General features: G+C 42.4%; 1 protein-coding gene across 1 annotated transcript; it reads right to left on the reverse strand.

Moving 5' to 3' along the window:
* Window positions 1–474: 474 nt before the first annotated feature.
* On the reverse strand, window positions 475–14811 carry LOC133020403 (coiled-coil domain-containing protein 6-like). The gene is made up of 9 exons (XM_061086940.1): window positions 14470–14811; window positions 13155–13304; window positions 11245–11373; window positions 10557–10660; window positions 9436–9596; window positions 7250–7406; window positions 5761–5861; window positions 4394–4515; window positions 475–1746 (listed from the first exon to the last, which is right to left on the reverse strand). Exons 1-9 carry the CDS (start codon window positions 14728–14730, stop codon window positions 1549–1551), a joined length of 1383 nt encoding a protein of 460 aa, XP_060942923.1. The 5' UTR covers window positions 14731–14811; the 3' UTR covers window positions 475–1548.
* Between the last annotated feature and the right edge of the window lie 161 nt (window positions 14812–14972).

The following is a 14972-nucleotide window of genomic DNA, read 5'->3' on the forward strand; positions in this document are numbered from 1 at the left end:
ATTATTGTTTATTTCAGTAAAGATAACAAAGACAAAGATGAAAAATGAAGCCTTACCAGTTTTCAACCGTAGGGAAGCCTGAGAGGTCGGTTTAACATGTTTCTCATTAAGCTGGATGGTAAAATCTTTAGATACCTCCGTGCACGTGCAACACTAAATGCAACTAAAGGGGATTGTTCCGTGAGGTCTGATGGTGGAGTTTTATTTAAGGCACAAACACTTTCCATCAACTGCTGTGGGGGTTTAGTGGGACATCATGATTTGAAGGAAACAATCCAGTGAAGCTGAACACACAAAAAGATCAAACCCACGTGGAACCATTGCATCGCTGAGGATCCGTTAAATTCTGGGTTTCATGAAACGGACGTCTCCTGAAAAATATGACTGTTCCTACAAAGTCTACGAAGCTCGTCAAAGTTACACTCTTGCAGTTGTCACAATACTATCCATAAAATTGACAATTAAAAACAGAAGTTGTCATCTCAAGAGCTTTAATCATACATAGAAATTTAGTTCAACAGTACCATTCATTTAGAATGTTTTTAGCAGTATGTATATTTAGTGTAAAGAGCATTATGTTTTTTTTCCTTTTTCTGATGAGGAATATCCATAAGGATGATAGAAGCTTTCAGAAATACACCAGAGAGAGAAGAGCAGAGAAGAGACCGAGTACATGACTAAGTTGTAACACCTCAGACTACATTTTTATACACCTCAAAAGGCAACATTTATCTGTGGTTTATGTCCCCGCACCCGTCCCCCATGATGTTTGTTTTTTTCCTTTTCAATTGAACTGAAAAGCTGCAGAGCCTCAAATGCTTTCAAAAACTAAAATAACTGTGGCACATGCCCTGTTTGATCAATGCCCTATAGTGGAGAAACTCCCAGCAGTCCTCTGTGACAACTCTTGTTGACCTAATCAAAGCTGTTCAAACTTGCGGTCGGGGGGGTGGAATGTTGACACCATCAGAGACCTAAAGGGGGCAGGGGGATGAGCTGGAATGGCGGACATAACTGCGGTTGAGTGTCATATTAAAGGCTTGCAAAGAATCAACCACATCCATCTATCAAATCATCAATTTCTCTAGTCATACATTCATCCACTGATCCAAACATCCAACCTATCAGAAAACACCACCATGACACATACTTCATGTGCTGTTTGTGCTATCTTAGAAGCGCCACAACAACAATTCCAACCAGCTACAGTCCCAAGCAAATAAAACAAAAACATAACATGTACAAGACAGAAGGTGGAACAGATAATTGGCCTACAAATCCCAGAAGCGATTATTTTTCTGTCCATCCATTCCTTAAAAGAGAAGTTAAGTAACGCCATGTGTGGATTTGGCAGGCGGCTTGCTTCATTCAGCTGCCGACTTGTTTCTTTCCACCCTAAAACCTGTTGAAGCTGCGTCTTTTGTGGAGTTGGTAGAGATTAAGAAACTTGACTTCCAGAGCTGGTAATGATGGAAGCTGCTGTTGCGGTAGCGTCGTGCCATTCAGTGGGCGCACTCACGCGCAAAAGACAGAGACTTGTGTGTGGCGTTAAGGCTGGGAGGGAGGATGATGTGCTGCTGCATGCTGCGACATAGCTGCCGGGGAGGACATGGACTGGACCATGGGCTGCGCTGGTGGGGGGAGCTGAGGCTGAGCCTGCTGGGCCCCTGAGTGCGTGTTGGGGGAGGGTGGGGGCGTTGGTCGCTTGAATTTGTCCGGGCTGGTGCTTCTTCTTGGAGAGGGCCTCTGTTTGAGAAAGAGAGAAATACAAATGAATGAGCCTGTTCTATGAAATAACATAAACATGTTGGAGCAACATGTGAAACTATTCTCATTTTGAAATTTACTTGTCAGATAGAGCAACAATGAACCTCTCAGTGTGTACAGCAGTGTACAAAAGGGAGGCGAATTGAATCAGTGCTTTTTGTTAGACAGTTTCCAGCGTTCCAAACGATTGAAGGAAAATAAGATTGTTAGGGAGTCATGTTTTCTCCACAGAACTATTGCTCACAAGCTGAAATTTACAATTCCACTTCATCAACCGGTCAAGCTGAAGTGTTAAATGTCGTCTTTCAGGTCACAGTGAACTTGGACTCTGAACAACAAAAACGTTCCCTCGACAGTATTCCTGGTATTATTATGTTGTTTTTGTGAAAGGATCACAAGCGGACAGCTTGTACAGTACAGATGTGAACGTACTCAGATCGGATAGCGATCACACCAGAACAAATCCGGAGGTGGTCTGTGCCACACATGAAGGACCTCCCACTCAGCTGACGTCTTCTGAGCCGCTGCACTTTCACTACGGATCAAAAGACTTTTTTCTCTTCCTGTTGATTTGTTTGTAGCCACCACCACATAATGATAATACTTTCATCTGTTTTTCATGGAAATTCAACAGACAAATGGACAACCAGAAGTCATAATACCACTGGCTGTGGCTTTTGCAAGCAAGGGGGCACAAAAAAGGGGCTTTAGAGAAAAATTAATCCTTCTGAAGTTCTGATCTTCCAGACCAATTGTTACACTCCTGGGTGGGCTGTGGGGTGATGGGAGAGATGTGGTCTGCATGCAATCTGCAACAGTTCCTGAGACCTGCGAGTTGTGCATTCCTTCCTGTTTACATCGATACACACATGCCCAGTGTACAGGATTGGTTGTGTGCTAGGCGTTTTCATGCGTGTTAGTATGGACGGCGATTAAAACAAATCCAAAACTCTTGTGCCGACTGAGAACGCTTTACTTTTCAAACGCCTTTTCAAACTAGAATGCAGAAGTATGGATCTAGCCAAGGATATAAAATAGAGTGGGAGGTTAAGTTTAATTATGGAAGAAATCGTTTAGAGACTAGTTACTATAAAGTCATAAGGAGGAAGGACACATTTAAGTGGTCAGTTAAAACTATTTGAAATACAAGGATAACGTGTACAGATTGTAAAGTGAATTCTAAAAACGTACGATCCAAAATATTTTCAAGACAAACTTCACATGTCCGTGTCTGTATGAAAATGCAAGATGTTAGCAAATGGTTCAACAACGAGTCAAAGTTGTCTCACAGTAACAGCCAAGACTCACAGAGTCACTGTGACCTGGTAAGTGCCGAACTGGCAGTGTTCCCACGAGAAGTGAGTAACATGGGAGTAATGAGCTGGTACGGAGGCGCAGGGAGTAAAGAGTCTGAACTCCGAAACCAACAATGACATTTAATCTAATCTGTCTCATGAACCCCTGTCACGGCCTGAATACGAAACTTTTGGCAGCATTTCTGCTTTTACAAGACTGTCAGAGCATTTAGACCCATCCATTAAGAAAGCTTGTGAAACGTTTATAACATTCTTAGTTGAGATATTTTCATAAAGGTCTCTTAAATCTATCTGCAAATTTCCCCATCGCCAACTAATAAAGTATTATCTTATCTTAAATGATCAGTTACATATTAGGTAATTTCATGTCAAATCAACAGATGACGCCCAATTAACCATCATGGATGTGCATTGTACTTTATAAAGGTTTTCAGCAAGATTAGTTATTTATTAAAAACTTACCAAGGGCTAGAAAGCAATGCCAATTCAACTATTGTTTTGCTCCTATTTAAATCACTTATATTAAAGCTAGTATGCTGACAGCTCACCCCAGCTTGTCCCATCTCATACTACTCTTAAGACAGTGAGTCACACCAGCAGCCAGTGTTAGCTTAGTCCAGGGGGGGAGGAGGCACTGCTCCGAGAGTGTTATGACCTATTGTTACCTCCAACAATGATATTGTGTTGGCTTGTCAGCAGGATTATGTAAAAAAAACTCAACTGACTTCCATGAAATTCTGTGCAGCATGACCCTACAAATATTTTCTTTCTTTAACATTGCCAGATAGAATATTGTTCAACACTGTTGTTGGGGACTGTTGGGCCCTGGTGGAGGTATGCACTCTACGGAGTGACATTCCAGTCTTGTAAATGCAATAATGGCTGAAGCTCTTGACAGGCAACCTGTATCATCACCACCATAAGGCAAGAAACCATGTTTGGCAAACCTCAAACTTTACAAGACAGTTAAACTCCTGGTCACCTTTTTTTTTCAAATCAAATATGCCAGAGTACATAAATGGAAATATCCCAATACTGACAAACTGTCCAGTACCAGTGAACAAACTGGTGTGATGGCCAGGGCAGCATCTTCAATAAAAAGAAAGGGCTGAGCTTGTGCCTTTTGTCAAAACATAACAGAAACAAAAAGTGGAACATCTCACTCAATAGTGCAAAGATCACATGGGAACGAGATTTTTATAACTTCAATTAACTTGGAGCACATTCAGTTTTACTAAAATTTCAGTTGGATCTCCTCCATCTTTGCAATACAATTCAACAGATGTTTGTTTAAGATACACGTTACTTACTGCTACGGCGTGAGAGGAGCTTCCGTGAACGTGCAGGGCAGGAGTGTTGTAGTGGGAGATGGCAGCTCTAGACAGTGTAGCTGGAGGGGTGAAGCCCACTGTGTGGCTGCCATATGAGAGACCTGTGGCAGGAAGACAACATAGTACACAATGTAAGTACTTTTTCTTAATCAGGTTATTATATTAGGATTGAAAGTGCTGCCATTTCCTTTAGAACCGGTTCTATGATTATTTAGTCCAAGAATGTGTGGACATAGAGTGTATCTTGCTGACTGAACAGAAAAACAGCAGTGCTTTGGCACCGCAGGTGTTTTATGATTGAGCAAACATTTGGGCTGTAATCTGATATCATGCTGAATCACAGAAAAGCATGACGAACTTTGAACCGTGAATGGCCTTATCTCCTTTGCATTGTATTTGCCGTTTTTACAATAGGATTCAAAAGACAGATGGTGCTAAGTTTAGAAGATAAAGCAATTTGGATCTTCAAAAAATACCTGTCAACATCACAAGTGTGTACATTTTATGTCTCTAATGTGCTTTTCCCTCAGTACTTTGTTTGTTTTGTTTACCCTACTCTTACACCAGATCCACACTAATGGTTATGTTAGCCGAGCAAGAGCACCACCAACTCTGTGTGGGCAAGATCATATTACTCATTAACTATAGTGACATAAAAACCAGCGATACAACTGGTCCTTCCTCTTGAATATCTGATAAACCTAAAAAAAATGCCTTAGTTACTTGGTTTGGAGATAAATTCTGTAGCTGAGATGACTTGATGATGATGTGAGCTTTTCTCTATCCAACATTTTTGAGTATATATTTATTTTATTTAGCCTTTATTTTGATAGAGACCGTAGGATGGACAGGAAACAGGGTAACATAGATGGAGGAAGACACAGAGCCAGTCAGGAGTCGAACGGAGACGTGCTGCTCTTCCTGGGATATGCGTCAGTGTGGTCTGCACCCAAACTATTCATCAACCCACCGTCATTAATTTTAATCAGAGGAGTGAATTTGATTTCCACAGAAACAGGGGGCTGCAGATACAGAAGGTTTAGAAGGACCCAATAAATAAACTGATTGGCCATAAAGGGCATAAAGGACAAACATTTTTCACTGAAAATGAATTTGTGGTTTTGCTGACCTTAAATAAACTTCAACTTGTCAAAGGATGTTTTTACAGATTTGATAATGATAGATTTTAATGATGAACTTTACAACTAAGATAAAGCTTGTGTTAGTGCCAATGAGTCACATCATTGGACACCAAAGGCATTTTTTTATTGTCCGCCACCCTCTGACTCAATGTAACTTGTTGACTGCTGAATTCCTTGGACAGTGGCCATGTCAAATCTACCTACCAGGTGATATGGGTCGGCTGGAGCTGGGGGAGGGGGTGTAGGGGATGGGGCTGGACACGGTCCTTGCTCGCAAGCCCTGTGCAGACATCTCATTGAAGTACCTGAGAGGGTGAGAATTTAAAGCTGGTAAAAATACATATAAACACAACAACATGTGCTCAGAATTCTGTTTATGCAGAAGGCATGTCCTTACATAACATCTTACTCTGATAAGACGCTAATAATAAATTGGCAATCATCATTGACATTAACAGTGCAGGGTAGGAAACATTCATTTATCAGGTGCTATGCGTCACTGTCTGCTGTAACTAATTAACTAGAGAACATACAGTCACAAATTAAACGTGTCTGTTGTTGTCTGTACATCTATATCTGATCGGAGATAGTGACAGAAGAACCCCCAGTCTGTCACACAACTGTACAGTCGAGAGTTCTTCTGAAGTTCCAACAAAGCCAACAGAGTGAGACATCTTTAAGAGTTTTGATTCAAGTCAGTCAAGGATGGCATCGTCTAAAAACGAACTTTGATTAACATCATATCAATAAATTAATTTAACAGACTTGTGACCTCCAGTCTTCAGAACAAGAAGCTCATAAAAACAAGGTGTGTGAGATTAACAAGTGTACAGCTGCATTGTATCACTTTGTGAGATTCACAGGCTGTTCTATGAACATTTGAGTATCTTAAATTCTCTATTGGATCAGGCTCAGTTTCTGCAGATACCTAATACTGAAAGAAAAACTTGAATGTGGACATGGCTAAGAAATGGACGATCATCCTTGTCCATTGGCCAAAACCTAATGAAATGTTTATAATACCTTGCAAACTAAAGGTAAGCGAAGAGTATTTGAATGTTTTTGAGACTGTACGTGAAGCTTAAGAGCTCACGTTCACTAAGAAACAAAGCAGTCACTGGCTTAAATGATCCTGAGAGCCTGGCTCCTTTTCAGTTATAATTAGATCTGGCAAAATTAAACTGAGCTGCTGTTAATATCCTGTGTTACCACTGGTGTCTGAAGTAATCATGACAGCTATAGTCTGATTCAAAACTGAAAGAAAAAACACAGGCAGTATGGAACGATTGGGGTGGTGACATGTGGCCAACAGGCATGTTTAAACAGGCAGGTTTCGTTGACATCCTTATCACAAAGAAAGCCTTTACAGCGCTGAAAAATACCGGCCATTAGGAGAACAACTGCTCTGTGTCCTTCACATCTATACCTCTTTTGTTCCTTCCTCTTTTTATTGTAACAGGTTCAGGGCCCCTTCATCCTATCAGCAGTGTCAGCAGTATGAATGGCCAATGGAGCCAAATGGCTCTCCAGCCTCTCCAAGCAACATCAGACTATAGCAGACAGGCCAAGCCATTTACTGAGATGAATTCTCTTTCATCCATTAAGTTCGATTTGCTGACACATAAGGTTTTTTCACCCCAGTGTTATTGCAGCGTATTTATTAATCTGTCATATCAGGTGTCCCATCCTCTACCTCTCGTCGTCCATTTCCAGACTGGATTCACTCTCAGACAGTTGTCTGCACAGGGCCTCCCTGCGCTCCATCTCTCTCTGAAGCTTTCTCTGCAGCCGGATGTTCTCCTCCCTCATGTGTCGCTCCTCCTCGATGTACTGCGCACGCTTCTCTGTGTCTGAGAGGGGGACAGAAAACAGATGACATCAGCTGAGACTAGGATGTCACTCAATAAGAGCACAAACCTCCACAAAGGCCAAACAGTCCCCTTTAATACATTAAAGCTGCACCATAATTCACAGACTCAAATAACAGTTCCCTAAATAAGCCTCATTTGTGTCCCTGAAGATTCATGAATTAATATCCGGCAAAAGTGAAAAATAAAAATAAAACCCAACATGTAATGGGCTCTTCTCAGGTTTTGTGGTTATTCATTCAGTTGTGTTTGTGTAATCTTGCTTACAATTAAACAGACAGGGGGTAAAACACAACATCCTTTGTGGAGTTAACAAAGTCTATCTAAAAAATGTGCCGATATAACACCCCCCTTCCTTCCTGAAACTTCCAAGAACAATCTAGTTTGATTCTACTGTAGTGAGTCTGTGCTGACTGCTATTAACACAAAGGATCATCAGTGAATGAATGTAATGATGTGATTTTCTCCAGTTGAAGATTCAGTCGAGCTTCTTGTCTCAGCTTCTCAGACAATGTGTCATCAGTTGGATTAAGATAAAATGAGATAGTCCCTGATTAGTCCCACACTGGGGAAATGAGCAGTAGTTACAGCAGCAAGAGTAAAAAAAACCATCAGCAAGTAGTAAGAAATATGCCGTGCTGTGTAAGGAATAGAAATATAAATATAGAAAAATATGAATGTAATTAAAATAATATATACAGTGTAAAGACAGGAAAAGCATATGCCCAGTGAATATTGCTTGGTAGAGATTTAAAGGGTTTCAGTAGCAGTCCATAATGTGGAGTGGTGCATGTACTTTTTACTAGGAGCAGAGCTGGTTGTACAACTACACTAACAGCTCCCTCTAGTGGTAAAACAAAACATTGACAATATCATATTTAGTATTATCTCCTTTGATAAAATTGTTCCAAATATTTTAACACACATTTTAGACAGTTTTGTTAAGGTGCATTTGTGTACAATATAATCGGGTATCATAGAGTTGGGGGTCCCATCCCAAATAACATTAACCTGCTATATTGTCACTTAGAATTAAATGAGAAAATAAACTTTGTTAAGTTTGAAACTCGTATTGTGAAAAGGGCTGTTTTATCCCTTTGAAAAGAGCTGCTCTTGAAAAGTAGTTGATGCTGGAGTGTTCTTAAAAGGCATCAGCAAGATTACTTTTCACAACAATCACCTGAGGCATCCTTGAATGCACTGAACACTGGTACTTACACTCGAACCTATTCGCTAATGTATTTCCATGAAGTATTAATGTAATATATAGTGCAAAACATAGCTGGGAATTGTGTTTGATATGTTTATTAATATTTTATGGTTGAGTGTGGTATGGTGTAGTGCTTAGCGTCCTAATTATTGTCTTCTTTACGGTATCTACTATTTAAGTTACAGGTTTCTACAGCAGGACTGGAGCGGCAGCTTGTATAATCGCAATAATACTAATCAGCTTTTAACAAAAAAAAGAGGAAGTAGAAGAAGTATTTTGCTCGATCTGAGGCTTTGCACAAGTTGTAGTCAGAACTGTAGATAGTGTAGAATAGTAATAGATAGAAGACAGAACATGTTCACAGGTTTAAGACCTCCAAGAGAATCATTAGGATATTAATACAGAGCTCAGATGTTACGGGTACGGCTTTCAGAAGGAGTCAAGAGAAAAGATTTGTATTTTAAGACCAGAGAGTCTTTCCTTCAAGCCTTGTTGCTGACCACTGTGCAGTTCCCCTACGTTTTAAGGGCCATCTTACACCGTCTCAGGTTTTAATGTGACCAGCAAATGACAAGAGGTTAACGAGGCTGTTCACCATGTCAGCACAAAGCCAGAGAGATTCCTGTTCTCTATGTAAAACCAGCCAGTACTGGCAGTACTGTTTTAAGGGTGAATCTGCCCATCACAGTTTATCTCATTATCACTTTTACCAATCACATCCTTAATTAGTCATTAAGGGAATTTGCCCCCCAGAGAGGCTGCACCCCCCTGCGGATCATGTGACAAGTTGAGGCTACTTACGCTGCAGCTCAGTGGTGCGCAGGCTTTTCTTAAGCCTCTCCACCTCATTCTTCAGGAAGCGGATATGCCGCATCATGTTCTCCGGTGAGTCTATCTCCATGGAAACATCTCGTGGGGAGGGAGGAGCTGATACGGGCTGGTCCAACTTCTCCTGAAGGATTCTAGTTTAGAAAAACAAGATAACACATAGGTGAAATCATTAACTTGAATAAGCCATTTTTAGACATGACCTGTGGGTAAAATCCGGAGAATTGGCTACGGAGTTTACCCGCAGTCTGCCTTTCACAAATGGACAACACAGTGGGAGGTTCTCTGCTGTGTTCTCACATCGACATCACTTGGATTTCTACGGACATTGTACTCGGAGGCTAGGCACACAAATACAGCAGAAACTGAGAAGCGTCTCACTCGGACCTTTGCGTTCACAGATGAATATGAGATCCTCTATCTTTAACATATCTCTGGGCTAAAGCCTACTGGCCACAATCTGAGACTATTTATTTAACTCTCACAAAATAATAAAACCTATTCTACTTCATCCATCTGCCATATTGAATGTTGATATTAAATCAAGCCTTCAGGGTGCAATTATTCACCCTATTGTAAGTCACTCCAGTAAAAACATTGACCTTAAAATGTGTCATCTAGATCAGAGAGCTACTGTTATTCTGCATCATAAGATGAAGATGAGTCAACTGTTGAGTAACAGACAGACATTTTATTTATGCCTTTGAATATGTTTGTGCGTCTGTCAGACACAGAAAGCCGACCAGAAATGTGCTTGCAAAGAATAATAGTTTTTCTAGAAAGAAAGACTGAAAAAAAAAAGAGGTGCACTTGCAAAATAGCTTTACTGTAAGTTTAGATTAAAATGAAGGTTCTTTTGTATAAAGATTTTGAATATTGCTTAATATAAGCAAACCCAGTTGGCTTCATATTAACTAGTGCAACTACTGGCCAATTTATGGACAATCATCAGATGTTATATGAAAGCCACAATATGTTGCGAAAGAAACTACACATTTTTAATTGGAGTCTCTTTTTTTGTGTATGAATATGGGTGTAATAAGGGGCAGCATCTCTCGATACTTTGACAGTTATCATATAATGTCATTCCACACCTTTTCTCAGCCTCCAGTTTGTCCATCCGTTTCCACAGTCTGTTGACCAGGGCTTCTTGTTCCTGCTCTAATGTGTTCTCAAGGTCGATCTTCTCCCGCCTCAACTGGAGAATAAAAGAAAGCGTGTGACTTCCAGAGAGAAAAACATGACTTTGGAAAGCATTTGCTGATTTGCACAGAAAAAATGCTGCACTGCAAAACCAAGGTCTCTGTCCAGATAAGCTTCTCTTTCAAAGAACTGAAGTTCTTATGTCTGCTTGTGAGAGAGCCAGAGTGATAGAAGAACAACATGGAAGAATGGTCAATAAAGATTTCTTTATCACCAACTGATACAAAGTAACCGTGCAACAAAACTATGCTGCTGATTTGTGTTTTTGTGTTGCACCTCCATCCGGGCAAAATGCAAAACAGTATTACATTAGGATCACTCTTACACTTACATTGATGAGTGAACAGCAACAACAAACACACATTTGCACAAAAATCCTGACGTCAGAGCATGGAAACTTTTCGGTTCTGCACTCACAGGTCTGAACCCAGCCACAGACCAACATGTTCTTTCCAGCTAACATTCAATGGGAAGAATTAAGGGTGGTGAAATGTTGGCAACTCGCTTTACTGCAATAACTGGACACAAGCTCAGAGAAGTGTAGTTCCACACTGGATACTTTGAACAGGTTTAACATACCTGTTCCAGTGTTAGCTGCTTTGAGATGGTTTCGTTTTCCATCTTCTTGATCTTTTTCATGAGCTTGTTAACCTGGAACTCCTGCTCCTGTTCCAGGTGCTGCTCCAACTCCGCCTTCTCATGCTGGAGCTGGGATGGAAAAGAGGAGGATAGGGCAAGAAGGAGTTGAATAAAAAAAAAAAGGAAATGAGAAAGAAGGGAGAGAAACCAAAGCCGGAGGAGACTTCACCACAGTGGACAAATACACTCAGATCATCTTATTTAGCTTACTAGAGCAAAATGTTACAATTCCCAGAGCAATAACCAGAGTCAAATAATGATTTGGCAACCAAAGTAACCACCTCTGGCAGCTCACCAGTACAAAGAACGGGTGCGGCTCAGTGCTGATTTAAAAACGGACGGCTGTGTGATTTATTACATAAGTGATTACTCATTACAGGAAAAAGGGGGATGCAAATTCATTTATGGGAAAAGACTGGAAAGGGAAAAATAACAATTTCCATTATGAGACCAATAGAAACAACAAGAAAACCGCAGAACAAGGCAGCTTATCTTCACTTATAATGAGTATGGTGCATTCATAATGAAGTGCTTTGAAGTATTCTGGCTGAGAGAACGGCCAATCGAGTTTTGACACACCTGGTGTAGCCACCATCCTCCACTTAACAAACAAAGAATTTTAGGAATTGTTTTGACAGGGTTCCTCCCTTTAAGTAATACAACTACTGGCAACTACTCTTTGTACCGTGTGGCGAGTTGTAGCTAAGCCCAAGTCTGAGTGAAAATATGTCTCTGTATTTTCAGCCTATGGACACCCTGAGATATTACATCCCCATTGGATTCTTCTGTCCTTCAAGCAGAGGCCATTTGTTAGCAACACCAGAGCGCTGGCAACGTGTGCACGTTAACACAGTGTATAAAGGTATCATTACAGACTCTCCCGCTTTCATTAATTTATATATTAATGACAATTGATCTGAAATAATTGATCAGCTTTCTTGGCACTTTAAAATATATAAGAATTAACAGTATGGGTCATAAACTCAGGACTGATTGAAATCCTTGCTGAGGCTGATGCATAATTTGACGACTGAACCTTAGACAATTTCAGCAAAAACTCCCTTCGATGGGGAAATCCAGGTCAGACTAAACAATCGACAACAGTGCTTCTCTTAAGGAGCATATACACACCCAGTAAAAAAATGACCGCATTTCCTCAATTCGCAATCCATCACCACAAGACTAAAACACATGCCCATGTAAACAAGCACAAACACTGACACACTTTGGGGCATTTGTCAGCACCAAGTCTACAGGCAGACGCCAGCACAGGTCTGCTTCATGTTAAGTGAGAAGGTAAGACAACAAAATCCCAAACAAGTCCATCTGTATGACCTTAAGCAGGGTCTGCTGAGGCATTTGCATGTGTCCCTTGCAGACTCCCACGCCATGACACATCAACACACCATTAGTCACCTTTCAGTTAGCCACTGAAAGTGTGCATGCACATGCTGGAAACACAAGATGTGGAAAACAGACACAACCAAATAACCGACAGACGGGAGGAGAGTAATTTGAGAGTCATTTGGAGCAGCTAGCAGCCGCAATGAAGTCATCCTGAGCCTTTCCAAGCTTCAGGCGAGTACCAGGACAGTTGAGGATAATGCACTGGCTGCCGTGCACTCAAACATAGGGTGGTGTCAATTGATACACACATACAGCAAGCTTATGCTGAACATGCTAGACAACGCCGTAGCCACCGACTTTGCATAATGGAGCATAAAGAAAAGCATCTCTGTGCCGCAGTAATGATTGATAACAACATGACTAGTTATCAAATAGGGGTCAAACTGTTTTCTCTATTGCGCCAGATATTGACAACTACAATCAACGATCTTGTTCCTACTCACATGCATGAGTTTCCTTGACAGTTCATTGGTGAGAAACTCCTCTTCCTTCTCATAGTTGACCGCCAAGGTCTCTTTCTCCTTCTGGAGGGCCTGGATCTTCTTGAACAGGGTGTTGCTGATGAATTCCTCCTCCTGCTCTGCTCTCGCTTGCTGTGGGGATGGAAAAGAAAAGAGAAGAGACAGCAGCGACAGGCGAACATCAGTCTGGTAGCACGTGAAAACTGGGATTGGGTTCAAGGTTTATTCAGATTATAATGTAATCAACGGTGTACTGAAGTACACTACAAACACACACCACCCAAAAATCTGCTGCAGTGAAATGTGTCAGCCAAAGAGGAAGCGGAATCCCCCCCCCCCCTGTGACTCAAGAGCTGCTGCAGTAATGGGTAGACTGACAGGGAGGGAAAGAGTGAAACATGGGAGATGTGTGGAGGCAGCTACAGGCAGCTAGCATTACAGGGCGATGATGATACGTCTGTCCTTGTTAGCGCCAGTCTCAAATTCTCCACTGACCTCGGAGCAACAGTCTGTTCAGCGAGCTGGACCTTTTTTTGTCCTCTCTCTCCTTGTGTCAGTTGTTCAAAAACATGGAGATGGACAATAGAAAAGCAACATGCTGGTTAAGCCTGGCACATTTTAGGAGAGGGGATGAGGGGAGGAAGGGGGGGCAGGTTGCAGAGGGGCTGACTTGCCAACATATGAGCCTGGGCATTGAGCTAGCTCGCTAAGTTTGGCCTACATACTTCCCCATCTCTCCATCAGATCGGTTACACATTAGTAGGAAGCGGAGGCTGATTAACCCTAGCGTGGAGACGTGTGACGCATCGCCTCCATACCAGTGCTTGCTACTGGGCTATTTATTTCCCAGTGAAGTCACCACCTACACCCTCCTCTGACGGAGGTAAACGTGGTGACAATGGCTAACATCGAGTAACCAGCTGACAAAACAGCTAGCTAGCAGTCCGGTAACTGACATCGTGAGGCGCACACCTACTTTTTAAAACGCCCCTAACCTGGAGCTAGCCGCTAAGCTAATGTTAGCCCAGCGCAGGCAAAGCAAAGGCAAAACAAACTAGTTGGGGCTAACGATGCCCAGCCACCCTAGCGATTAGCGTTAGCCTGCTGGCTAAACTAGCAACATATCCAACCAAATGCTAGCTAGCTAACATTAGTAGACCTAGCACTAGCAAAACAGCAGAAAGCAGTGTTCACAAACAGACAACACTGAGAGTTAACGTGTCTAACGTGTGGCCGTTGGCCGTGAGGGGTGTGCTAGCATGTAGCCAGCTAGCTAGCTAGCTCGCCCGTTACTCACAATGGTGACGCTAGCCTTGCGCAGGTCCCGGTTCTCCTCCTGCAGCGCTTTGCACTTGAGCTTGAACGTCTCCAGCTCGATCTTCAGAACTTTGTTCTCCTGCTGCAGCGAGGCCAGGCGGTTCGTCAGCTCCTCCAGTCGGAACTGGGAGATCACTACGCTGGGCTTGCCCGGGTTCGAGGCGGAGGAGGAGGTGGTCATCGGGGTGGCCGAGCTGCTGCCCGCGCCGTCGGTGTCGCTCTCGCTGGCGCTGTCCGCCATGTCTGCGGCGGTGTGAGGGGGAGAGGACGGCGGCGGTGTGAGGAGCGAAGCGGCGGAGCTACGGTTCAACCGGGCGCTGGTACACCGTGTGACCTTGCTCACACATGTCGGCACAGCGCCCCCATCAGGACGGCTCCAGTACTGCGCAGTGCACCATTGATAAACGTCACGCTCCATCCACGACCTGGTGCTGATGATCTGACACCTGACAGCACATCAACCTGAAAGGATAACTTAACATG

This window comes from Limanda limanda, chromosome 15, assembly GCF_963576545.1.
Source record: "Limanda limanda chromosome 15, fLimLim1.1, whole genome shotgun sequence".
NCBI classification, from domain to species: domain Eukaryota; kingdom Metazoa; phylum Chordata; class Actinopteri; order Pleuronectiformes; family Pleuronectidae; genus Limanda; species Limanda limanda.